Source organism: Pocillopora damicornis, chromosome 12, assembly GCF_964200805.1.
Source record: "Pocillopora damicornis chromosome 12, jaPocDami1.2, whole genome shotgun sequence".
Classification (NCBI taxonomy): Eukaryota; Metazoa; Cnidaria; class Anthozoa; order Scleractinia; family Pocilloporidae; genus Pocillopora; species Pocillopora damicornis.
Genome location: NC_142681.1, coordinates 14,232,226 through 14,258,335, shown reverse-complemented (window position 1 = coordinate 14,258,335; position 26,110 = coordinate 14,232,226). Strand labels below are relative to the sequence as shown.

At 39.0% G+C, this 26,110-nt stretch overlaps 1 protein-coding gene across 2 annotated transcripts; it reads left to right on the top strand.

Annotated features, from left to right (window-relative positions):
* The first annotated feature begins 12,415 nt into the window (after positions 1-12,415).
* Positions 12,416-17,874, top strand: LOC149036644 (uncharacterized). 2 transcript variants are annotated; one of them, XM_089189299.1, is made up of 2 exons: positions 12,416-17,098; positions 17,512-17,874. In XM_089189299.1, exons 1-2 carry the CDS (start codon positions 12,452-12,454, stop codon positions 17,527-17,529), a joined length of 4,665 nt encoding a protein of 1,554 aa, XP_089045425.1. In that variant the 5' UTR covers positions 12,416-12,451; the 3' UTR covers positions 17,530-17,874. The 2 variants fall into 2 exon arrangements, with proteins under 2 accessions (XP_089045425.1, XP_089045426.1); XM_089189300.1 differs by having other exon boundaries at positions 12,436-17,088.
* Positions 17,875-26,110: the final 8,236 nt, after the last annotated feature.

Genomic DNA, 26,110 nt, shown 5'->3' with positions numbered 1-26,110 from the left:
ATGTGTGCAAAATCTTTGAAAGCTGCTAAACACATTAAGAAACTGATTGCCACTAACCCAGAGTCTGCAAGTAGCTTTAAGGAGGGGGTTTTGGTTGGAGGAATGCTGTCCAGTGAAGTGCATTTATCTCAAGAGGATATTGACTTGATTATGTCTGATTCTTCCTTGCATTCTGTTTTTCTAGACACGGCCTTTTCTTTCAAAAACTTGTGGAAACCAGATCAAACACCCCAAGGCATGCTTTACAGAAAAGGAGAACACGTGGTTTTGCTGGATAATGCCAATGAGAAGCATGTTTGCCAAGTAGAATACTTCTTGTGTCTTGAAGTTGATGGAAAGTTCTCAAAAACTGTTAAAGTCTTGAAGTACTCTATGGAACTGGATGGGGAGGGTAACCCCTTATCTGACCCTTACAGTGGAGGCTTGATGACTGATATTACCACTGGTGTCCAACTTTTGATCGCTCCAGTTACAGCAATTTTGAGGAAGGCTATACTGTACAATTACAATGATCCTCTACATCCTGGTAGGAGAACAGTGCTAGATTTTCAAAGAGAAATCATGCCAATTACATGGGGTGACATCCAAGTGCCAGTCAATATGTTTGGGTTACCCGGTGGCTGGTTAATTCAAGTTGTGAACGAGTCGCCACCACAGTTAAATGTATTCGGTGTAAGGCAACTTTTCGAAACGTTTGTGGCTTTATACTCTGTATTTTATCCTTATCAATACAATCACGCCATCGATAACCAGATCAAAAACGTCAAAATTTATATTGTGAACTTTCCTCGCTGATATCCCAGGAAATTCTTGACATTACAGTCTCTTGAAAGTGAAATGTGATCATCGCAGTAAATTTTCCAATTTAAGCAATTGGAAAGAAGAAGCCTGAAAAAAATCAGGGCTTCAACGGGATTCGAACCCGTGACCTCCGCGATACCGGTGCGATGCTCTACCAACTGAGCTATGAAGCCACACATTGGGAGCGAGGTCAATTTATTGAGTTCATATCTTCCCGTGCAGTGAAATGATGTGAAGTTTTATATGAAATAATTCATATTTGTACTGCGGTTGTAGATGAAAGTGAAATGTGATCATCGCAGTAAATTTTCCAATTTAAGCAATTGGAAAGAAGAAGCCTGAAAAAAATCAGGGCTTCAACGGGATTCGAACCCGTGACCTCCGCGATACCGGTGCGATGCTCTACCAACTGAGCTATGAAGCCACACATTGGGAGCGAGGTCAATTTATTGAGTTCATATCTTCCCGTGCAGTGAAATGATGTGAAGTTTTATATGAAATAATTCATATTTGTACTGCGGTTGTAGATGAAAGTGAAATGTGATCATCGCAGTAAATTTTCCAATTTAAGCAATTGGAAAGAAGAAGCCGGTATCGCACCGGTATCGCGGAGGTCACGGGTTCGAATCCCGTTGAAGCCCTGATTTTTTTCAGGCTTCTTCTTTCCAATTGCTTAAATTGGAAAATTTACTGCGATGATCACATTTCACTTTCATCTACAACCGCAGTACAAATATGAATTATTTCATATAAAACTTCACATTACAGTCTCTTGTTTTGCAGTTGCTTTAATTTGCATTGGTCATTAACTACGTTTGTTTTTCTGTTAAAACGCCACTGTCTGGCGCAAGAAGATAAGTCAGTCTATGACACCGCGTGCTCTCAAAGAAACGTATTATAATTTTCTTTTATGAACTGTAACGTACCTTTTGAGCAGATAAGAGAAACAGATCATAGATATAGACTGGAGTTTCTGGTTCATTGGTAGTCTAAGATATAAAAATAAGTTGAGGAGTTAAGTCCAGAATAGCAAGGGTCTTAAAATGGCTCCTTAACAAGATTTGGTATGCGCTAAGAGTACTTGAGTACCCGCCCAAAAGATCAGAGTAAGCCCTCTCATCAGATCTTGACGTTCATGATGTTTTCCTGTTTGCCTGATACTAGTTACTAGGAAAGTTACCTTATATTCACAATTACAGGCCTTCCCCAATACACTTCACTTGAGCCATTACTTAAAGGTTTCTGAGTGCGACAGATCTTTTTCATGGAACTGATATTCCAGAGACTTATGGTGCGTAATATTTAAGTAGACTCATGTTATAGTGTTCCGCGGGTAGGGAGTTGACTTCTACATTTACAGCAGATGTGTCTTGATGAATACTCAATGCCTGAAGCGATTTTACTGAATCATGGTCATTTGAATATGTTACGTCATTCGACACACGCAAAATTAGAATTTCATGTTCCATTTTTCTATCCTTAAAAAAAATCATGTTTCCTTAACAGAAACGGTATATACCCGGCTTTAATTTCTTTTCAACTGAATTTGACTAAAACGAGGCTTAAGCTAAAAAAATAAAAGCGGATGAAACGCCACTGATAAAAGACGAAATTTGTGAAGCAACAATATTAATATTTGAGTATACTAATACCAAATGTTTTACATAAACAATAAACATGCCATTTCTCTCTAAATTTAGAGACTTGCGTCCATATCTCCACTATACTTTGTAAGTTAAATTTTCACTTTTATTTTACACATTTTCGCGATCAGAATTTAGCGTCTTAACTTAAATGAAAGAAATCAGACAAAAATCGTAACATGTGTCGAGCCCGCGTTTTTTTCTTTTGATATTAGATAGTTTACATTTTGTTATTCCGACCTACCTGCAGATAGCTTGTTCCGTCATCTTTCACACCCCATATTGCCACATCATAGTTACTGATATTATTTGGTGCTACTCCAGCAACACCGAAACCAACTCAACCTGTGGTTCTTACTTGCACCATAAACTCCAGTCTGTCTGCGAACTCATAGTAGTTGTAGGAAACATTGTAATTTCCTTTGTCATCGAGTATGATCATGTTAGAGTACATGTTATACATACTGCTACTTTTTGTGGAAGCCACAAACAGCGCTAAAATACACAACTGTACAACAGCCATTTTCTTCGTCAAAGATCGGCCTCGCCTTCACTGAGGAACAGAAGCCTTGAATGACCGTGCATTTTTGTAATTGTCCTTTTTATAGCCTTTTTTCTAATTACTTACGTAGCCAATATCTGTCGGTGGTATATTTTGTATTTTTACCTTTGTTTTGGCTTCAAAACAAGCTAACAAGCTAACAGAGAAAGGAAGCGGCAATTAGAGGAAAAAAAAAGATATGCGAAGAGAATATTCAAGTGGAAAGTTTTCAGTGATAACAGGATGGGAAACCAAGGAAACCAGTTGCTTTCTGAATGAGATATTTCCTTTTACGGTGAATCTGAAGAGATCAAAATTGAATCATGAAAAAGCTGGAAGAATTTGTTAACTTAATCAGATGAGCACGGAGATCTCAACTACTATTCCGATAAAGGGAAGTGATAAACTGCAAGCGAATGAAGTTAAAGAAGGGTAGAAATATATAGGTAAAAAAGTGGCATCTTAACCAGCTGAAAATTAGCCAATGATATCTGAGAAATATCTAAAAGGCAAAATCTATCTAAATTTAGGCAATTGGTCGTTAATTTTGGACCTACTTATAACACATAACCGCTGGTCTTTAAGCATGAGTCCAGCATTGGAACAGTATTGGTCAAGTAAGATAAATTAATCAACTACCTTCGCTTTCAACCAATATCGATGCAAAGTTTCCCCACTTTGAAAACGCATGTACTTGACTTAACGTTTAAATATGTCAGTTGTCAATATATCTGATGACTCTTAAGTTCAGGAAATTTGATCAAGCCACGTCACTGTTTGTTTATTTTGAAAAATGTAGTCTCGCTTTATAAAGTTTCTCATTTTGCAATCTGTGTCACCGAGTTCTTTCGATTATGTGACCCCTGCGTTTATTTCAAAATCGACTTAATAACTCAGTATTTTTACGAGGGACCGGCGTCTGCTCAGGGCACACCAAAAGGGCAACTAAATGTCATTTTTTAAAAATAAATTAATTACCCTGCCTTAGAGACCTAAGCAGCATGATTTTTGTCTTCGTTCAGCCGTAACTAACAAACGGCTTCTTCATTTTTGTAATGTAGCAAAGGCAGTAACAAAAACCTGTTTTGTTACTGCCTTGAAATTGTGAGATTACTGTCAACAAGATCCGGTCAAATTTCCAAACTTTCATTTCATTTACTCTTTATTTAGAAAAAACACTGAAACTAAATTTGCTGGGGAAAAAAACTTTTTAAAACTTTTGTTCCATACTTTATAAGTTTTTCAGTGATATATAGTTTTTATGGTTTCTTTGAAAGTAGGGCGCGTAGAACGATTTTTCAAAATGTTTTTTTCCAAAATGTTTCCTTGTTTCTTTACATTTCGATTTTTACTGTGCATTTTGTTGCATATTTGTCGTCTTTACTTGAACTCCCTCGACGAGGCCGCACAGTTCATGATCATCAAGGCAGGCAAAGCGCTAGTTCCTCTTTTTCTTCCTTCTTGTTCCTCACTGAGGAGGGGGGACGGAAGCCAAACCCCAGATCAAATTTAGCACATTTTTCTCCAATTCCGATATTTATCACTTATACTTGAAATTACTTTGCGAGTATTGGGAAAACTGTGAGTTTGAAATGTTTTCAAATTGCGCCGGTAAATATTAAAAGTGTGACGTCCCAACAAGCTGTGTTTACATACTCTCATCTAAACTAACTAGTTGGCCTATTGAGAGCGTGAGAACTATCTCAATTATTTTATAACCATCACTAGTTACAAAAGTGTGACGTGCAAAACCGAATTACAGTCACTTGGCTTTTTTAGTAGTTTTGGCTTTGTTCATGCAAATCACACCTGCTAGAAAATGAAAAGTTCACGAAGACAATGAGTCCATTATCACGCAAAGATAGCTTAGCGTTAAAAAAAAAAACTTAGGTTGTACTATGGTCGATCTTGTGATGAAAATCAAACCTTTCAAAGGGGTAAACACTGAAACCTGACATTTCCTGTTGAAAAAAGAATAACACTTTTCATTTTTCATGTTCAATTACATCATGAGTGATAAAAGTGTGACGTACGAAACCAAAATACTGTGTACTTATTGATGGGGGGGTAAGGGCGCAGCGAGGTCCTTTCTTCATGACCCTGAGCTTAATATTTTCCCCACTGGCCCCACCAAATTCGGTCAATAAGCATTTATCATATGACCACTAACTGTTAAAAATTTCAACCTAAATGGAACGCGATAGACGGACATACGGGCACACAAGAAGTATGCAATTTAAAACTTTTCCCTTTATTTCGATAAGCCCAGAGGGGGGAAGGGAATAACCTAAACACACGTGATCTGGATACCTAAAACACTGTGACAGCGGAAGTTAGGAAGGTTGGGAAAAGTAATTCGTTATTTTTGTTGTTTCATTTTGAAAGCATCAGCCACACTGTCAACATCTTGGTAAGTGCGATTGAAAATCTTTCCTAGTCACTCGGTTTTTATCAGCTTTAGTTATTTAGTAACTGTAGAGAGGTAAGGCACTTATGGCAAAGCCCAGTACCTACTTTTTTGATCTTTATGTTTGCGATACGTCACGTTTCGAGTGTTAGCCCTTCGTTAAAGCGGTTGATGGCGCGATTGAATCGTCACCACGGCGAAATAAATTGGTTTTACGGCAACTTTTTCAAATCTCTGTGGCTTTATACAGTATAATTTATCCTCATTAACTAAAATAAGGTTATTGAGTATTGTAAAACTGGACTGTCCCACGTTGATATAGGAAATCCGTAGTGCTTCATTACGTGGTTTTCCGGTGGCTACGATCTCCACTAGCTATTAACTTGATACTTTTTAGGAGGGTTTAACGATCGATTCCAAGATTGCGGTAGACTTCGATTGAATCTCCGTTTTCTACTTGTACACAAATGTTTCATGGTTGAGATACTATTCGCTTAAGTTTTTAGATACTAGCGGCGGGTTCTACGGTACATATGTTTCTAAACGCCGTAATCCCTTTCTTTTTTCTGTCTGTTTAAGCGCCAGTCTCGCATAAGAAGATAAGTCATGACGCTGCGCACTCATGAAGAGAGATGTTTTAATTTTCTCAGAGAAACTAAAACTTTCTTAAATTCACTGTTATTGCATACAGAGTATAAGCGTACTTTTGCGTTGAACGGATGCTTCATATCCTCACCGTAAAATCGCTTTCTTCAAACCGTTATGGTTTCATACAATATATTTCAACCTCATTATAACTAAGATTGTTCGGCATTGTTTAGTTTGAGAAACTGATGGTTTCCACAATCACGTGATCAAAAACTAAATTCAATCCTATATTAAGGCATAGTTATAATGCAGAATGTCTTTCACCGATGTCAGCAGTGGCGGCCCAAGCTGACATCTCGAGGAAACGCAAACGATTAATTCATGAAAGCGTCACGCGTTGTGTGACTTGGTGCTAAGTTACGAGAGTTGAACATGTTATAAACAGAGGAAGATGTTTCATTTTTGGACCTAAAATCCGTCATTAGTCAGAAAATTGTGACGAGCTCAACCGAAATACAGTCACTCAGTTTTTTTTAGCAATTCTGGCTTCGATCATGCAAATCACACCCGCTAGAAAATTAAAAGGTCACGAAGACAATAAGTCGATTGTCACGCAAAGATAGGTTACCGTTTAAAGAAAGAAACTTAGGTTGTACTGTGATCAATCTTGTGATGTAGATGAAAGCTTTAAAAGAATCAACACTTAAGCTTGTCGTTCCCCATGAAAAATAGAATAACACTTCTCATTTTTCATGTTCAATTACATCATTAGGGATAAAAGTGTGACATACAAACCCAGTCAAGTCAATAAACATTTTATCATATGACCACTAACTGTTGAAAGTTTCACCTAAATAGGACGCGATAGACGGGTATACGAGCACAAATCTTTTTTTTGTTGTTGTTTTTTTTTGTCTAGCGGCGAATTCTACAGTACATATTTTTCTAAACGCCGTTATCCGTTTTTTTCTCTGTTTAAGCACCAGAGTCTCGAGTAAGAAGATAAGTCATGACGCTGCGCGCTCACGAAGAGAAATGATGCTGATGTCAGCAGAGGCGGCCCAAGCTCACATCTAGAGAAAAAGCAAACGGTATCTATGCATGAAAGCGTCACGCGTTGTGTGACTCGGTAGTCACTCACAAGAAATGAACACTTCGTATGGGGAACCAAATATGGTCGATTTGAAGTAGTAAAAGTGACGTGCAAAACCGAAATAGATTCACTGCGAAGTAAACTGCTGATCGTTTTTCCATATCAGTTCATGAAAAGTTGATTATCGCTCACAGCAAACTTACCGTTTAAAGAAAGAAGCTTTGGTTCTATTGGTATCGATCTTGTAATGAAATTTTAATTTTCGAAATGGATGGACACAGAAGCCTAACGTTTCCTGTGAAAAAAGAATGGAATAAGTTATTTTATACATATGTTCAATCCATCAGTGGTTATAAAGTGTGACGTACGAAACCGAAATTCATTCGTTTGAGATGGAACACTTAAATCTTCGGAGTAAATGTTGATTCGCCCTCCAGATCCTCCTCTCATTAATTCGCCATTAGTATTCGAATTCCGTTTTGAATTTTCGAAAGTCGCATGAAAACTGGGGAGTTTAACTCTCACTATCTTCTGCAAGGTTAGAGATATATTTATGATTTGTACTAACACTTCGTGAAATGAGAATCACTAGTTCACGTCTCGTACATAATGAATGACTTCAGGAAAAAAAAACATACCATTTTGATCTTTTTCTCGATCGTATTTGATAATTGATCAGTTCCTATTCTCAGTAATTTTGTTAAATACTTTTAATCACAGTTTTCATTCTTCCTAATCACAAATTGGCAGTAACAGTGTTTGATAGACGGTCTTAATCTTAATAAGATTAACCGTGAGCCGTAAAACGGCCAAAAAAATTAGCAGTTAAACAATTTTCTAGTAAAAATTTATGGAACGAGTTGTTAAACATTTCTGGTAACAACTCGTGGTATGATGTTAACCGTTACTTGTAAAATGGCCAAACTTTTAACCGTTAGCCGTAAAAGCCATCACCCCGAAAACGAAATTTCTCCGCATTTCGAGAAATCAGGTAATGTTGACATCAATACTGAATTAAACGAGAAGCAAGCTTGTCAAGCTGGCAATTGTTTGTTATTTTTTAAAGACCTGGAAGAACCTAAGCCATATATAATTTTTTTTGATTCAAATGATCGCTGGGTGTTAGTGCCCTCTAGTTGCAAGTTTCTTGCGATTGTTTGAGGAAAAGAGGAAACAAAAAGGTTGAAAAGCACTATTTCCATTGGGAGTTTTGAGGAAAGTCCCTTCCGGATGCGCGGATCCTACAACATAACTGTAGTCCAGTCCATTTCCCCCACCTCTCTTCCCTTCTCAAAAGAAATATGAAGGATTATTAAGTATAACTATTGATTATTACTGAAAGTCAAGCTACCTCCTCATTTACTTGTTGCCATATTTCAGTCATTGGATTAACACCTTCAAAGGTAAGACCAGTGATGTGGTTATGTTCAAGCAAATTACCGATCCACTCCGTCCGTTTTCTTTTCTTTTTTTTTATCAATTATCTCAGTTGCTATTTTTGTCTTCGATCATGCAAATCACACCCTCAAGAAAATGAAAAGTTCACGTGTACAATGGGCCAGTTTTTACGCACAGATAGCTTACTGTTTAAAGACAGAAGCTTTAGTTGTACGCTCAATCTTATCGATCTCGTGATGCAAATCCTGACGAACTAAAAGGGATGAACACTGAAGCCTGGCGTTTTCGAATAAACAAAGTAAGATGTGTCATTTTTGGATGCTCAAATCCATCATTAGTTAGAAAAGTGTGACGTGCCAAACCAAAATACAGTCACTAAGTTTTTTTAGTACTTTTGGCTTCGATCATGCAAATCACACCCGCTAGAAAATGAAAAGTTCACGAAGACAATGAGTCCATTATCACGCAAAGATAGCTTAGCGTTAAAAAAGAAACTTAGGATCGATCTTGTGATGAAAATCAAACCTTTCAAAGGGGTAAACACTAAAGCCTGACATTTCCTATAACGAATAAGATTGATGGCGCGATTGAATCGCCACCACAGTGAAATAAATTCGTTATCCAGCGGTCTTCTCAAATCTCTGTAGCTTTATACCGTTTAATTTATCCTCATTAACTAATGTTATTGAGTATCGTTCAATTTGAGAAATTGATGATCATAAAACTAAAATCAGAACTTTATTTATGTTGTGGACTGTCCCTCGCTGAAGGAAATCCGTGGTGCTTGATCAGGTGGTTTTCCAGTGGCTATGACTCTACATCAGCTATCAACTTGAATCTGTTTAGAAGGGTTGAACGAACGATTCAGAGATCGCACTAGATTCGAAATGCTATATTTCTACTTGTACACAAGCGTTTCATTGTCGAAATACCCTTCACTTAAACCTTTGGATACTAACGGCGGGTTCTGCGGTACATATTTTTCTAAAGCCGTAATCTGTTTCTTTTTTTTCCGTTTAAGCCCCAGAGTCTCGCACAGGAAGATAAGTTGTGAGGCTGCGCGCTCACTAAGAGACAAGGTTTAATTTTCTCAGAGGAGTGAAACTTTCTTAAATTCACTGTTATTGCATTCATAGTATAAGCGTATCTTACCGTTGAACGGATGCTTTATATTTCCACCGTTAAATTTCTTTCTTCAAACCGTTAAGGTTTTATACAATATATTTCAACCTCAGTAGTTAAGATATTGTTAGGCATTGTTTAATTTGAGAAACTGATGGTCTCAACAATCACGTGATCAAAAACTAAAATCAATCCCATATAAAGATATATTCATAATGCAGAATGTCCTTTACTGATCAGTGTCAGCAGAGGTGGTCCAAGTTCACGTCTCGAGAAAAAGCAAACGATTAATTCATGATAGCGTCACGGGTTGTGTGACTTATGTGTTAAGTTATGAGCGAAATATGGTCGATTTATAGCGAGAAATGTTTCGAGAAATCAACATTTAACACGTAAAATCAATAAAAGTACGCACATCTTGTGTGTCCATATTAGTTTCTGGCGATTTCTGCCGTTTTAAGCTTACTTTGCCATCGCTGTTATTCCCATCCCCACAGTGACACCTCGCATTAATCGAGCGTCCCAATCAACCAAGCAGACAGCTGTCCCCGTGGTAGGTCTGCAATTCCTGATCCATAATAGGAATGCACGTTAGAAGCGGCACCAGGATCGTGCATGCTATACCACTGGAACATACCACAGAAACCTTTTTCCAGCCGCTCGAAAATTGTTGATGACTTCCCTTACCACAGTAGACTTACCAGTTCCCCCCTTGGCCAGTCCCTAAAAAGTTATGACTCTTACAAGCCAAGCTTAGAATCTCCGCCCGTCCGTGAGATAAGTGAACGCTCATATTGACGACATGCTAATAACCACCAAACTACTCTACTGAATATTATGGAGAACGAGTTGTCACAGGAAGAAAAATTATGAAATAACATAATGAACATCACTTGACGATCTGCGTGCTCAAGGAATTGGCTGAACTAATAGAAATTTTATTGTCCTTTACAATGAATTTCCGGTGACTAAATAGGCATTAACACCAACATAACTGTAAGGGGATAGATTAAGGGTAATTCGGCCAAATCTTGCAGGCTTTTCTTTTTATCCAGAAGTTTAGTGACATCACCTTGGAAAGGTAAATGCAATCGACGGTAGGGCATCATGTGGACAATTATATTTACTATATTCGTTTTCAGGGACATTCGTCTGATAATGCGCTCATTGCTTTTAAAATGAACAATCTTTGCAAATGTTGCCATATTCCCGAATGTCAATAACTTACAACTGTGATCATCTCGGTAATGAACCAAAAGAACGGTGTTTCAATAAAATCGAGCGAGGGAATTTCCAGTACAAACATTAATTTTGGACGGTACACTATTTAAACTGTCGAATAGTTCTCGAGAAAACTAGAGCAATTTTCTCATTAATCATTCTTGTATTATTCATGAATAAGAAATAAAATAGAGTGATCCTAATGGTCTGCATTGCACATACGTTTTGACAGCCGGTTTAACAAAATCAATAAACTAAGAATGGGGAAACTAGAACTTATATTGTAGACTATTTAGAATATTGAGAATTCCTTTAAGCCCATTTGCGGATAATCTTTAAGTTCTCTTTGAAGTTTGTAAGACTTTTCACTAATCTTCAGACTGCTCCAACATCGAGGATGTACATAATAGATTTTTGGCTTTTAACGTTCACTCACAAAAAGATGAAAGACAGAAATCGGTAGGAATATGATTCAACCTAAGGGCAAAATGTTTCTTTTACATCACGTGACGAGATGAAGGAACCAAAAAACCTAGGTCAAAGTATAATATATAGATTTAGCCAAGCCTAAAAGCGGAGCTCGTATTTTTTTTTCCCCGCACGTCTCAAGGGCACAACGCCTTGCCCCGGCCAGGACTAGAACCCGGGTCGCCCAACTCGCAGCCCAGTGCACTGACCACTGAACTACTGGACACAACCGTGGCGTTGGCGTGCCCGCGGTACAGTTGACCACGCATGTTAAAAGAAGCACCTTGTACGGTCGTACGGTCGAACAGTCGTACATCGAAATTTTTTCAGCTTGATAGGCTACTACTATTTTGCATAATTTTTGGTGCCACGCTCTGCGAGCTCCGCTACTATTTACGACAGTGACCCAGTGAGTTGTCTAGTTTCTACGGTTCGCTTACCTGCGAGTTAACAAAGTCGATGTACTTCAACACGGAAGCTGAGTCAGTTCAGTAGTAAACTTGGTCTGCTGTCATTTCCAATTCTTCTCCAATAATTCTGGAGAGCCTTACGCAGATAACACTGACTGTCAGTTCCAATATTGGAATTGAAATTTCATGTATGGGACTTGCTTCTTCCATGACAAATGCACAGTGAACTTAGTTAATGACATTTTTCAAACGGAAGTAAACGAAGGCTGAAATTCATTATCATGGCCAATTTACATTGTCAACTCAGTTGGTAAAGCCAAATAGTTTTTTAATACCCCACCAAAGTTTCTTCAAAAACTTACCCCGTTGTTTATAGAAACTATGCATGTGGAAAGTTCTCATTGCAAAAGTTAAGATAAAGTCTGTCAGTTTTTTTTATCTTTGTGCAATGACTTTAAAGTCATGTAATGTTCTGCAAAAATCCCAACTTGAGGAAAATGAAAGGTGACCAACCAACTTCTTCACATTTTTTTTGGTTTTGTTTTTAAGCGGATATTGTGAATTCTAACACTTTCAGCTTGTTACAAATAGTTTCCGGGTGTAATCGACCCGGCCCGTTTTTGTAACTTAACATGTGTGTTCCTGTTTGAAGTGACTCGTTATTAATCAAGATTATCGACCATTTAGTATTGTGTTACTAAAAATAATATTTCCCTGATAACAGTTGAGGATTGCAATGGAAACCTAACAGCAGAAGCCATGACACCTTTCATGAGCCTCGCCTTATTTGTTGCCCTGTTCTTGCTCAACTCAGATCGCATTCAGAAAGCCATTGAGATAAGCAGCGAATGTTTGATTTTGCTAAATGGCACCGATCAAAACAGCAAAGACCAATTTAATTCAGCACTGCTACAATTTTACATCGACATCTATACCATTCTTTTCAGCGCTTATCGTCATATCTCTGACTACATAAGCGCGGAAAGATACGGAAGGAAACTGTTTGACTTATACAGAGGGTATAGAATTATGCTTTATAAACTTGGCGAAAGCCTAAAAGCAAAGGAATACTTTGAGAGGGCCCTTGCCATAACAACCAAAATTGGCGACAGACGAGGGGAAGCATCATGTTATGGAAACCTAGGTAATGTGTTTACGTCGCTTGGCCAATACGACAAGGCTGAAGAGTATCTCCAAAAAGCGCTTGTCATCACAACTGAAATTGGCGACAGACGAGGGGAAGCATCATGTTATGGAAACCTAGGTACTGTGTTTACGTCGCTTCGCCAATACGACAAGGCTGAAGAGTATCTCAAAAAAGCGCTTGTCATCAGAACTGAAATTGGCGACAGAGAAGGGGAGGCAACTGACTACGGAAACCTAAGTACTGTGTTTCTGTCCGTTGGCCAATACGACAAGGCTGAAGAGTATCTCCAAAAAGCGCTTGTCATCATAACTGAAATTGGCGACAAACAAGGGGAAGCATCATGTTATGGAAACCTGGGTACTGTGTTTCTGTCCTTTAGCCAATACGACAAGGCTGAAGAGTATCTCCAAAAAGCGCTTGTCATCAGAACTGAAATTGGCGACAGAAAAGGGGAGGCAACTGACTACGGAAACCTAGGTACCGTGTTTAAGTCGCTTGGCCAATACAACAAGGCTGAAGAGTATCTCCAAAAATCGCTTGTTATCAGAACTGAAATTGGCCACAGAGAAGGAGAGGCAACATGTTATGGAAACCTAGGTACTGTGTTTCAGTCGCTTGGTCAATACGACAGGGCTGAAGAGTATCTCCAAAAAGCGCTTCTCATCACAACTGAAATCGGCGACAGCCGAGGGGAAGCATCATGTTATGGAAACCTAGGTATTGTGTTTAAGTCGCTTGGCCAATACGACAAGGCTGAAGAGTATCTCCAAAAAGCGCTTGTCATCAGAACTGAAATTGGCGACAGAGAAGGGGAGGCAACTGACTACGGAAGCCTAAGTACTGTGTTTAAGTCGCTTGGCCAATACGACAAGGCTGAAGAGTATCTCCAAAAAGCGCTTGTCATGACAACTGAAATTGGCGACAGAGAAGGGGAGGCAACTGACTACGGAAACCTAGGTACTGTGTTTAGGTTGCTTGGCCAATACGACAAGGCTGAAGAGTATCTCCAAAAAGCGCTTGTCATCAGAACTGAAATTGGCGACAGACGAGGGGAAGCATCATGTTATGGAAACCTAGGTACTGTGTTTCAGTCGCTTGGCCAATATGACAAGGCTGAAGATTATCTCCAAAAAGCACTTGTCATCAGAACTGAAATTGGCGACAGAGAAGGGGAGGCAACTGAGTACGGAAACCTAAGTACTGTGTTTACGTCGCTTGGCCAATACGAAAAGGCTAAAGAGTACCTCCAAAATGCGCTTGTCATCAGAACTGAAATTGGCGACAGACGAGGGGAAGCATCATGTTATGGAAACCTAGGTACTGTGTTTAGGTCGCTTGGCCAATACGACAAGGCTGAAGAGTATCTCCAAAAAGCGCTTGTCATCCGAACTGAAATTGGCGACAGAGAAGGGGAAGCAACTGACTACGGAAACCTAGGTACTGTGTTTAAGTCGCTTGGCCAATACAACAAGGCTGAAGAGTATCTCCAAAAAGCACTTGTCATCAGAACTGAACTTGGCGACAGAGAAGGGGAGGCAACTGACTACGGAAAACTAGGTACTGTGTTTAAGTCGCTTGGCCAATACGACAAGGCTGAAGAGTATCTCCAAAAAGCGCTTGTCATCACAACTGAAATCGGCGACAGACGAGGGGAAGCATCATGTTATGGAAACCTAGGTACTGTATTTACGTCGCTTGGCCAATACGACAAGGCTGAAGAGTATCTCCAAAAAGCGCTTGTCATCACAACTGAAATTGGTGACAGACGAGGGGAAGCATCATGTTATGGAAACCTAGGTACTGTGTTTAAGTCGCTTGGCCAATACGGGAAAGCTGAAGAGTATCTCCAAAAAGCGCTTGTCATCAGAACTGAAATTGGCGACAGAGAAGGGGAGGCAACTGACTACGGAAACCTAGGTACTGTGTTTAAGTCGCTTGGCCAATACGTCAAGGCTGAAGAGTATCTCCAAAAAGCGCTTGTGATCAGAACTGAAATTGGCGATAGACGAGGGGAAGCATCATGTTACGGAAACCTAGGTACTGTGTTTAAGTCGCTTGGCCAATACGACAAGGCTGAAGAGTATCTCCAAAAAGCGCTTGTCATCACAACTAAAATTGGCGACAGACGAGGGGAAGCATCATGTTATGGAAACCTAGGTACTGTGTTTCAATCGTTTGGCCAATACGACAAGGCTGAAGAGTATCTCCAAAAAGCGCTTGTCATCACAACTGAAATTGGCGACAGAGAAGGAGAGGCAACTGACTACGGAAACCTAGGTACTGTGTTTAAGTCGCTTGGCCAATACGACAAGGCTGAAGAGTATCTCCAAAAAGCGCTTGTCATCAGAACTGAAATTGGCGACAGAGAAGGGGAGGCAACTGACTACGGAAACCTAGGTACTGTGTTTAAGTCGCTTGGCCAATACGACAAGGCTGAAGAGTACCTCCAAAAAGCGCTTGTCATCAAAACTGAAATTGGTGAGGGACGAGAGGAAGCATCATGTTATGTAAACCTAGGTATTGTGTTTACCTCGCTTGGCCAGTACGACAAGGCTAAAGAGTATCTCCAAAAAGCGCTTGCCATCCAAACTAAAATTGGTAATAAGGAAGGGGAAGCAGTAGTTCTTGGAAACCTTGGAATTTTTTTTAGAACTGTTGGTGATTTTGAAGCTTCGGAAGTATGCTTGGAGAAAGCTTTATTCATATCCAGAGATATTGGAGATGGAAGAAGAGAGTTTGAAATCCTCCAAGGTTACGCCGTTTTGTATTTATATCAATATAAAATCAAAGACTCCCTGTCGTGTCTTCATCTGTGCATTGAAAAGTATGAGGAGCTGAGATATCTCTTGGGCGCCAATGATCAGTTCAAAACATCATTTCTGGAGAACACAGGAATATTTCCCTACAAGCTGCTTTGTACTTTGCTTTGTGACACCGGAAATGCTCGGGATGCTCTTTATGTTGAGGAGTTGGGTCGAGCTAGAGGCCTATCAGACTTAATGGCAGAGAAGTACTCGGTTGACACGCACATCTCTGCTAATCCACAATCTTGGTTTGGCATTGAGAACATTTTAAGAAAGAAAAATAACTGCACTTGTCTGTACATTTCTTATTTTCAGAATCGTCTGCATTTGTGGATCTTGAAAACAAGTGGAATCCTTCACCACAGAAGAGTAACACCAGAAGAGAATCTAGTTCAGGCTGGGTTGCCCAGAGATTTGTCTTTGAGTCAATTTTTGGATGATAATTTCCGGAGTCTTGGTATTTTGCCCACTAAATATTGTGAAGATCGGTCTTTAAATACGATTAAATTGCAACCTCTCTCCCCCGCGCAAAAGAGCTCAGCAAGATTGCGACTCGTGGAGGAGGACGAGGACGAGGACGAGGACGAGAAAGTGATTTCAAGTCTATATTTGTGTTACAAAATGTTCATTGCCCCCGTTTATGATTTGCTTGATGAGCCTGAAGTCATTATTGTTCCTGACCGCAGGTTGTACAAAGTTCCCTTTGCTGCCCTGAGTGAAAAGGAGGGAGCCGAATACTTGTCAGAGACGCATAAGATCCGTATCATTCCTTCGTTGACAACACTCAAGAACATCCAAGATAGTCCAGAGGACTATCACAGCAACACTGGCGCCTTGGTAATAGGCAATCCCAAGGTTAATTGGCTGCAACCATTGCCAGCTGCAAGAAAGGAAGCGGAGATGGTCGGAGGACTGGTCGGTGTTCCGCCTCTAGTTGAAGAGAAAGCAACGAAGCAGGCGGTACTTGAGCAGATAAGTTCAGTGAGCTTGATACATTTTGCTGCCCATGGTGACGCGGAAAGAGGAGAAATTGCACTCTCCCCCGTTCCTACTTCCAACAGTGGAAACGCTACCCAACCAAAGGAAGATTACATGTTGACGATGGCCGATGTCTCACGAGTGAAAGTCAGAGCTAAACTGGTGGTACTTAGCTGCTGTCACAGTGGAAGTGGAGAGATAAGAGCCGAGGGAGTTATAGGAATTGCCCGTGCGTTCTTAGGATCTGGTGTTCGCTCGGTGTTGGTTGCGCTGTGGGCCATTCCAGACTCAGCAACAGAGCAGCTGATGAGTCGGTTCTACGAACACCTCATTGAAGGAGGAAGTGCCAGTGAATCCCTTCATCAGGCCATGAAGTGGATGAGAAAAAACGGCTTGAACAGAATTTCTGAGTGGGCTTCGTTTACGCTGATTGGAGATGATGTGAGACTCGAGTTTGACAACCAGCGGCAAGACTCGGTAAGAACAGGTATTTCATAAATTAAAGTTAAATTAGATGTGAGGATGGTTATGACTTACTGGTCGTTGACCGGATGGGGATCCTCTGTTACCTTGAACATCAAGGCTAGTTTAATATCTATCTATCTATCTATATATATGTACATAAATATAAATATAAATATATATAAATATATATATATATATATATATATATATATATATTTACGCACACTTTTTTTCCTTTTTGAAGAGTTACTATCTCCGCTCTCTGGTGTAAAATATAGAATCTCACAGATGCCTCTCTACCAATGAGATACAAGTAATAGCCAATTATTTTTATATATCGTGCTTGGTGTAATTGTGTTTGCTTTATATCCAAAATATTAATTGAGGTAATAATAAATTGGGTTATTTCAAATTTTTTCTTGCAGGAAAAAAGACCCCGATAGAGTAAATAATGACAAGTACTCAAAGGGAACAGAGTTAAAAGACTTTTAGATGTATAAATTAAATAGAAATAAGTAGAGAAAATACTCTTCCAGTATTTCATCGACATTAAAAAAAAAGAGCTATCCCAGGTTAGGAGAGATTTATTCCAATTTTTGCTGCTTTCTTTTCTAATATTCTCAGGAGGAGGTTATGGTTATGTACTCAACAATTTTTCGCTTTTCACGCAAAAATTATATTCTAATATAATAGGCACGAAACAATGTTGACCTACGTAAGGCTTTTGAGTAAAACGAATTCAGTAAAGTTAAGACAGTAGTTTAAGTATTAAACAAACCACTAAAATCTGGTTTAATTTTTGTATTTTCAAGCCTTTTGTAATGTTTAGTTATTAAGAATACCTTCCATATTTCAAGAATGAATTTGATGTAGCATCTGAAGGGATCTTGTCAACCACGCCTCTGTTTTTGTCAATATACGGGTAACTGCGGAGAGATTCGTTTCGTGCCGGCACGTAAACACTTTTTAAGTGGCGTTAAGATAGGATTCGCAAAAGGACAAGCGTTGCGCATCCTAAAAATAAGTCCGAAGCACTTCACATTTAAAAAAATCGTACAGAGCTTAAAAATACGACTAAAAGAGGGGAAAGAGGATACCTGACGAACTTCTGGAGAAATACGTGTCTGAAGTTATCTGCTCCAGTAGAGAAGGATCACTTCCGGCTTTACAAAAGCTCAAGAACACACTGATGTGGAAATGTCACATTCAAAATCACATCGCCAAAAAAACATTAAAGTATATCCTGGCCAGAACTGACCTTTGGAGACAGAAGTTTAAAATCGCTTGCAGATGGCGGGAGTGTCATGCGGGCATGTCAATACTTCAATTTTTAACTGGTCACTTGCCTCTTGTGCTATGCACCTGCGCGAAGCTTGTCGACTCTCAAATGCAGAAAAATCTCTGCCAATTGGCTATGAGTTAGATCTCTGAAATATGGAAGTAATCCTGTCTTGGAATAAAGAGTTCATCTGTTGTAGAATAAGTTGATTCGTAACACCCTATAGATAAGGAATAACAGCAAAACTAGTCGCTGGTTCCCTTTCATCAAGAGCGTTACTATTTGTAACTGGTTTTTGGCAGTTACGGAGAAAAGTTTTTGTATAGCCATTTGCCCATTTGGATTTTAGTGAAAAGCGAAACAACGTCGAAAGATACTAATTCTTCACAAGCGTTGAGAGTTTTATCTTTTATGAAATCCACAAATTCGCAGGAATTTTTGACAGAGTAATCAATATTCCAAACAACAGGCGACAAAATTCTCGCAAGATAACCAGAAATTGCATAAGTCGGAGAATTTACAAAAGAGACAATTAGTCTCAAAGGAATTCCCGGTTTATGAATTTTAGGTAAGCCATAAAAACGTGGACATAAGCCGTCACTACTGTCTAACATTTTGTACGTAGAGTCACTAATTTTACCAGCTTTTTGCAAATCAAGCAACATTTTGTTTAACTTTCTTTGAGGTTTTACTGGTAGGATCAGAGTTTAAGATAGCATACGTACTCTTGTCATTAAGCAGAGTCAAAGCTTTGTCGTGATATTGCTGTTTGTCCATAACCACAACACAATTTCCCTTGTCAGCAGATAATACGAGTCTGTCCGGATCCTTGTTGAGAGCTATAAGTGCATTGAAAACATCCTTTTGAATGTTTTTGGGAGGAGGTTTAGATCGTGACGATGGCGGTTTGCTTCCTGACGCTTATTTACACCTCGTCAGAAAAACGTTTGGTCTATGAATTGTAACTTCGGTTACATTCATTAAATCTGCAAACCAGAGTAGCATCAAACTATGTCTGATTGTCCAGGTTGCCGTGTGAACTTCAATGTATTAGATAAGAAGGCATTTGCTTACCTTGGCTCCTTTGATCACTGAACCAGTCGGCCTACGGTTGATGAAGTTCGGGATCTTTTGGTCGGTAACGGCCCATGGAAGCGCGCTTGACAAGGTGATACAAGATGTCCTACTATTGCGCCACTTCCAAACCATTGATTCGGAAATTCCGTATTCCCTCGCTATCTCTCGATTGTTGTTAACTGCTTCAGTTACGATTTTCAACTTAAAGTTGAGATCGTAAGGATGATGGCGAGTGTTTGGCATGATTGTGCTGAATGTAGACTTCGCAAGATAATGTTCACCAGGTAAAGTAAATTTACGACTACCGATTTTGTTGATCGAATTGTTTTTATACTTTAAAACCATGTTTCCCTAGAGGGAAGGCTAAAAATTAATGTGTACCGATAGGTTGTCATTGAATGTGTGACCTTTTTTGCCTTTTGTTTATCACTGTGATTAAATGTGTGACATTTTTCGGCTTTTGTTTATGTGTGTGACATTTTGCTTTTGTTTAATCAAGGCTTTTGTTTGTGCGCGTGGTCGCGTGTGCGACAATTCTGCTTTTGTTAAAAAGGGAATAACATGACTTTTTGAGGGAATATTGTTTATTTCGCGCGAGAGCCGCAAATGACACTACAAGGGCGCAAATAAACAATATTCCCGAAAAAAGTCATGTCATTATCATTATTATCAATAAACAAGGCCAAATGACGAATGACAATGATGACGAATTCAAAGTCACTTCAAATCATCATGTAAGCTGTAGGGCTGATAATGCATTAGCAGCCCGCTTTCAGTATTTTGCGGCCCGCTGAGCGTGTGTTTTGAAGAGGCCGATTTTCTATTTGGCCGCGTATATTAGTAGTAATTAACGGTAAACTAAAATCAATACGCGACTTTTTCGCTTTTTTGTAAGTTTATGAAAGAATTTACTATAAACTTGACCGATCTTTACTCCCCAAACAACGATGCGCCTTATAACCAAGTATTTTAGCGATATAATCAGTTTGAAAACATGCAATAATGAAATTGCCAAATTGGGGGTGCGTCTTATAGCCGAGTGCGCCTTATAACCGAATAACTACGGTAGTATGGAGGTAATTACCAGCACTGATCTGGTTCTTACTTGTTCTGCACTTTTCCATGCAGACCGTTTCCTGTGAAACGATCATAATCCATGTATTTCTGTTTTGAAAAGCACCAATTTAAAACTAAAAAGTTTAGTCCAGTTGCAATGTGATGAATCACTTGCTAACTTTTCTTGCTCAAATTATACTGAGGAATATTGGCCATCCGTTATTTTTGTGAGGAACTCAGGAAAATGTTCTCTTGTATGGCCCTCAGGCTTGGTAAGAAGTTATCATTTGCAGTTATGGCTGAATTAATCTGCTGCAAATTTGCATTTATAAAATGAATGAGAGACAGTTGATTTCATTTTGATTCATATTTTATATTTTTAATATGGTTGACGTGTGTTGAAGTCCTAAATGTAATAACTGTCCTAAATGTAATAAAGTCCTAAATGTAATAACATTTGGTCCTAAATGTAATAAACTCCTAAATGTAATAACATTTAGTCCTAAATGTAATAAGCCACCAATGCAATCGTTCAACTCCTTCAGTGCATAGTTGTTATGGCGGACATCCACACTGAGATGTTAGTGACAGCTGTTGCACCAAAAAAACCGCTGACCAGTACACATGTCACATTACGGGCTCGCTGATATCAATCAGCGTCTTTTTACTTGCTAGACATCATGGTTCATAAAGCGGTTTATTGATCGAGTTGAAGAAAATCATTTCCAGCCCAAAGTGGGCTAGTGCTTGGCTGGAAGCTTAATAGGATGGAATAGATTGGTACGAGATTATTAATTTTTTGGAAAAGACATTGACTACAATTGATGATGAACTAGCTTGCTTTTGTTGATGTTATCGTTCGTGTTAAAGTCTTTAGTAGTGATGCACCATTTTAGAGCAGTTTGAATGATTTCGCTGTGTCACATGTTAATCCAAAAGAAAATCATTATTATCAGTAGCGTTACTGAAATTTTGCACATCAATGTTATCCAGTGTCGGTTGATTTTAATGAAGCATTTGAGTTCATTTTTAAGAATGACTATCCTGATTTATTCAATTTTGAACTTAGGGTATTGCATTTCTAGCCCTCTATGGCTTTACTCCACCTCAGTAATCAGTTCATGTACCATATGACTATAAGTGGAAACTGTTGAGCTTTCTTTTTTCATTCATCTATATATCTATTCATTTTCTCCCCTCACGGCGGGGAGAAGAGATGAAGACAAAAAATGAAATATAAACTTGAAATCAACTTTAAAATATATTTTTCCCAATATTTCGGTTCGGGAACTGATGAACCCGTCATAAGGGGCTAAAGGAAAAAAATGAATGGTTCATTAGACCGTCAACTGACCATCATGTGTTGAATGTCGTAGCTCAATGGTTCAATTTGACTCTTGCGTGGAAAAAAGGCAACATGTCGAGACCAGTGATCGTGAAATGGGATAACATATAATTGGTCAGTAGATATCTTGCTCTGTAAGTCACTTTATCATATAGCTAGCAGCGCACGCGGGCAAAATGAAGTGAATCCTGTGTTCTGATTGGCTACCTGAGCGGGCATGATGGACCCACCCTCGCCCCCTCGGGATTCCCCGTATTGATCCCACGCAAGAAAACCTACAAAGTTCGTAACTTTTGGACAATGTTTGCATATACATAAAAAAAAAAAAGAAATTAACGATCCTCCTGAGTTTATTGTGCTGCAAACACAGCTGGCTTTCACTATCGGCTCTCGAAATAAACGGGCCATTCTTGATTCTTATCAAAGTGAAATCTTTTGCTATACAATGAATCCTTTAATGATTAAGCCAAGAGAATATAAACTTTCTTGACCAAGCTTGTATGGTCAAGATTACTGGATATTAGCCTCGTTTTTTTCTACTTTTTTATGGACTGAGACTTCGTCTCAGTCCATAAAAACGCAAAAAAAAAGGAACTCGGCTAATATCCAGCCATTTTGACCTCACTCTTGGTCAATAACGCATATGAATATATTTTATGCAGACCCGTACAAATTTGGCAAGGGAAGACAGTACAAAAAATGCCCTTCCGAGCCCAGAATTTGTCTAAGGTATAAGTCGGTGGACTTCCTTTTCCTTATAATTCGGTTCATGAAGTGTTAACTTCAGCACTGATGACAGAAGTATATCGTTAAAATCTGTTACACTTAAGAGTCTGAGCCAATGATATAAAGAAAGCTATTGGTCAACGTTCTCATTGCTTTTGCGTCCGTCAATTTGATGCCAAAAGCACATCAGTATCAGTATAAGGCTTTGTAACCAATGTTTCTCAACCTACGTCTTTAGCAAATAAAAAGACGCTGATTAATATCAGTGAGCCCGCAATATTCCATGAATATTGGTCAGAGGATTCTTTGGTGCAACAGCTGTCACTTTGACATCTCAATGTTAGCGCAGTTAAAAGATTGCATAGGAGGCTTATTACATTTAGGACCGAACGTTGTTACATTTAGGACTTTATTACATTTAGGACAGTTATTACATTTAGGACTTCAACAGACGTGGTGGGCATGGTCACCACATCCACCGTGTAGGAGTGGCCTTTCCCTCCTAAGTTGAAACATTTTTTATTTCTTTGATAGAAAAAAAAAATGAAAAGTTGAGGTAAGGCAATGCACTTGCAAGGAGATGTTACCCAACTGACAACTATACTCACAAGATCTAAATAAATTACCCTTTTGCCCTAAAATCCCTATTTGTATTATCATAGATTTTTATCTTTCAATGCCTGCTTATGGCAGCTTCTGTTGGATTGGAAATAAAACAGTCTTTGTATATGTGTATGTGCTGGAAACTGTTGCAATGGACCTTCAAAGGGTTTTTTATTACTAGGATACCTGTGGTAGCCCAGTCATAAAATGCCTTTGTTTTTTTGTCGTCCTTTTTTTTTTTTTTTTTTTTTTGTTTTTTTCCTCCGCCACAAAATGGAAAAATTGCGCAATAGTACCCAGAGGTCATTGGGCCCTCAACACCATGACAACTAACTGTGATCCAATGAGGTGTTCACATGCTGATCACGCGTGCTATCTTGATGATGATTGACGTTGTCAAGTACGGACAGGGCCGGGTCACATGACGAACACGAGATTTTTGCCCATAAAACTATTTTGTCAGTCGTTTTGTATTTCAACGTAATTGGATTACGATCATCTGGTGCATTAAGGGGCAAACGCTCAAAATACTTTTAGACGCATACACAAGTCGTATTGTTCGCGGCCAATTCACACAAAAAGATGTTATTGAGCGGTAATTTTGGATCGGACAGAATCGCGAACGCCTGAAAGCCATGAAAGCATTGAATGCCTTGTATGTCTTGTATGCCAAGTATGCCAATGTCTTAGTTGAAAACGTAAACTCGTTGTAAAAAGCAAAATCTGAAATCTGAAACCAAACTGCATATACTCTATGCAATCTATTGAACAACACTACTACGGTGAGACTGAAGAACAAAATTCAAATGGATGCAAACTGCTAATGAAGAAAGACGCCATGTTGGATTCACTTGATGCCAGGGAACGTAGCTACGATAACTGTGCGAATGGTATTAATTTCACGATCAGAAAGGTGAATCTTATGGTTGTTTCCATTGTAGTTGTATGGATATTCTTTTTTAATAAATACATGATCCAAAATCCCGTGTTTTTTGTGTATAATGTTATTATGTCAAGTATTGTTTACGCAATTGTCTTGTCACAGGCAACCCAAGGTCACGTTTCGAGAAAGAGCCAACGATTAATTCACGAACGCGTCACGCGTTGTGTGACTCAGAGTAAGTTATTCTAGGAACCGTTGAAAATTTGAACACGTTATAGGGAATAGTATAGGGAACGAAATATGGTCGATTTACAACGATAAATATTTCGAAATATGAAGATTTTTCTTGAAAAATCAATAAAACTTACTCATACCCTGTGTATCCGTTGTAGTTTCTGGCGATTGTTGCCGTTTTAAGCTTGCTTTACCATCACTATTATTCACGTCATCTACTTGTATTACATTGGTAAAATCTGTACAGACACCACACCAACCAACTCGCGCGCAAAGTAAGAAGACTATGTTGAAGGCTTGAAATTATATTACGATCGATTTTCATCAAGAAATGGGCCAGGAATTTTCCACAATAGTGCAAATAATCGTGAAGGCTGATCGCGGAAAAGCGATTGCGTGACGCTCGGTAAGCTGTAAGATGACATGTTATTATATACCAGACGTAAAAACTCTTCAGATTCTCAGTCTGCATTTTTTACCCACTCTGCAGTCTATATTATGTATCCGGTCTGCAGTCTGCTGTCTACATTTTGTACTAACAGGTATCCGTGGCACAAATACAGATTATTTTTGGTTACATTTATTCGCACAACACACATAGGGCCTCTTCATATGAGCCCGGTAACCGGGCTGGCCCGGTTACCGGGCCGAATTTTGTCGTCTGTTCATATGGGAAATTTCAGCCCGGTTACCGGGATGAAAAAGAGTCGAAAAGGGCGCGAAACGTGGACTGAGGCCCTGGGAACGAGTTTGAGCATGCGTAGTTGAAAAATTTTCATCCCGGTAACCGGGCTGGAGTGTTCATATGGGAAAATATTTCATCCCGGTTACCGAGATCTCGGTTTCTACAACCGAGATCTCGGTAACCGGGCTGGCCCGCCTTCTCATATGAACACATCGAAATTTTTACAAAGGAAGTAGGAGTGAGGCGAGATCTCGGTAACCGGGCTAGCCCGGTCAACCGGGCTCATATGAAGAGGCCCATAATCTACCACAAAATACCTGTGTGTGAGGTAATTCGACATTTTCATTCTTTCCCGCGTTAATAATCTTCTTTCCTTTTGTAAGAATGTAGACCACTTACAATGTTTCAAGTAATCCACCCACCCTAGAAAAAATAACTCTTACATGCATAGCATGCCTATGTTTTGAGACAGGTGTATGCCCTTGGCCAGACTTGAGCTCACTATTTCAGTATACTAGTCCGACATGCGTAGTGTCACTACACTTGATTCCACGGATCCAATACCATCCAGGTATCCCAGTTACCCTGCTCACAGGGTCTAGTTTGATCTGTATTAAATTTTAATTTCTTTGTCAACAGTCAAAAATAATCAGATAGTATCACCTTTTTTTTTCCTTCTCACCTTTAAATCTTTGAAAAATTATTTAATCTTCTATTTAGAATTGTTAAGAAATGGAATTTATTTTAATACAAATAAGGATTTACACTGTTTAGTAGTATCATTTGTGGCTCTAATGAAACAAACAATGTATTTTCACAGTTGTTAGCTTCCAATCTTTGTTGGACAGGAAGAAAAAATTTTGGTATGTATGAAATGGAAGCATCATACCATGGAAAATGCTTGAACAATTTTTATCCGCTTGTCGCGTTGATCAAAAAAATTCACTAGTTCACTAGGCTCACATGTTAATTTTTGTTTGATGCAATAAATCTCATTTGTGCACCTTTCCATGGAATAATCTCTGTTTGTTACAGATTGAAAAATATTTCTTGGGCCCCATACTGTTTCTAAAATTTAACTTCTTTTCGCATGAGCATGATAAATTAAAGATTTTCTAAATACTGTGGAAAAGGGC

What these genes read in the sequence shown, in the direction of transcription:
- LOC149036644 (XM_089189300.1), top strand. Translation starts at nt 12,452, where the DNA reads ATGACACCTTTCATGAGCCTCGCCTTATTTGTTGCCCTGTTCTTGCTC. An exon ending in CTCGAGTTTGACAACCAGCG is followed by an intron (nt 17,089 to 17,511) that starts GCAAGACTCGGT and finishes TTTTTCTTGCAG; the next exon opens with GAAAAAAGACCCCGATAGAG.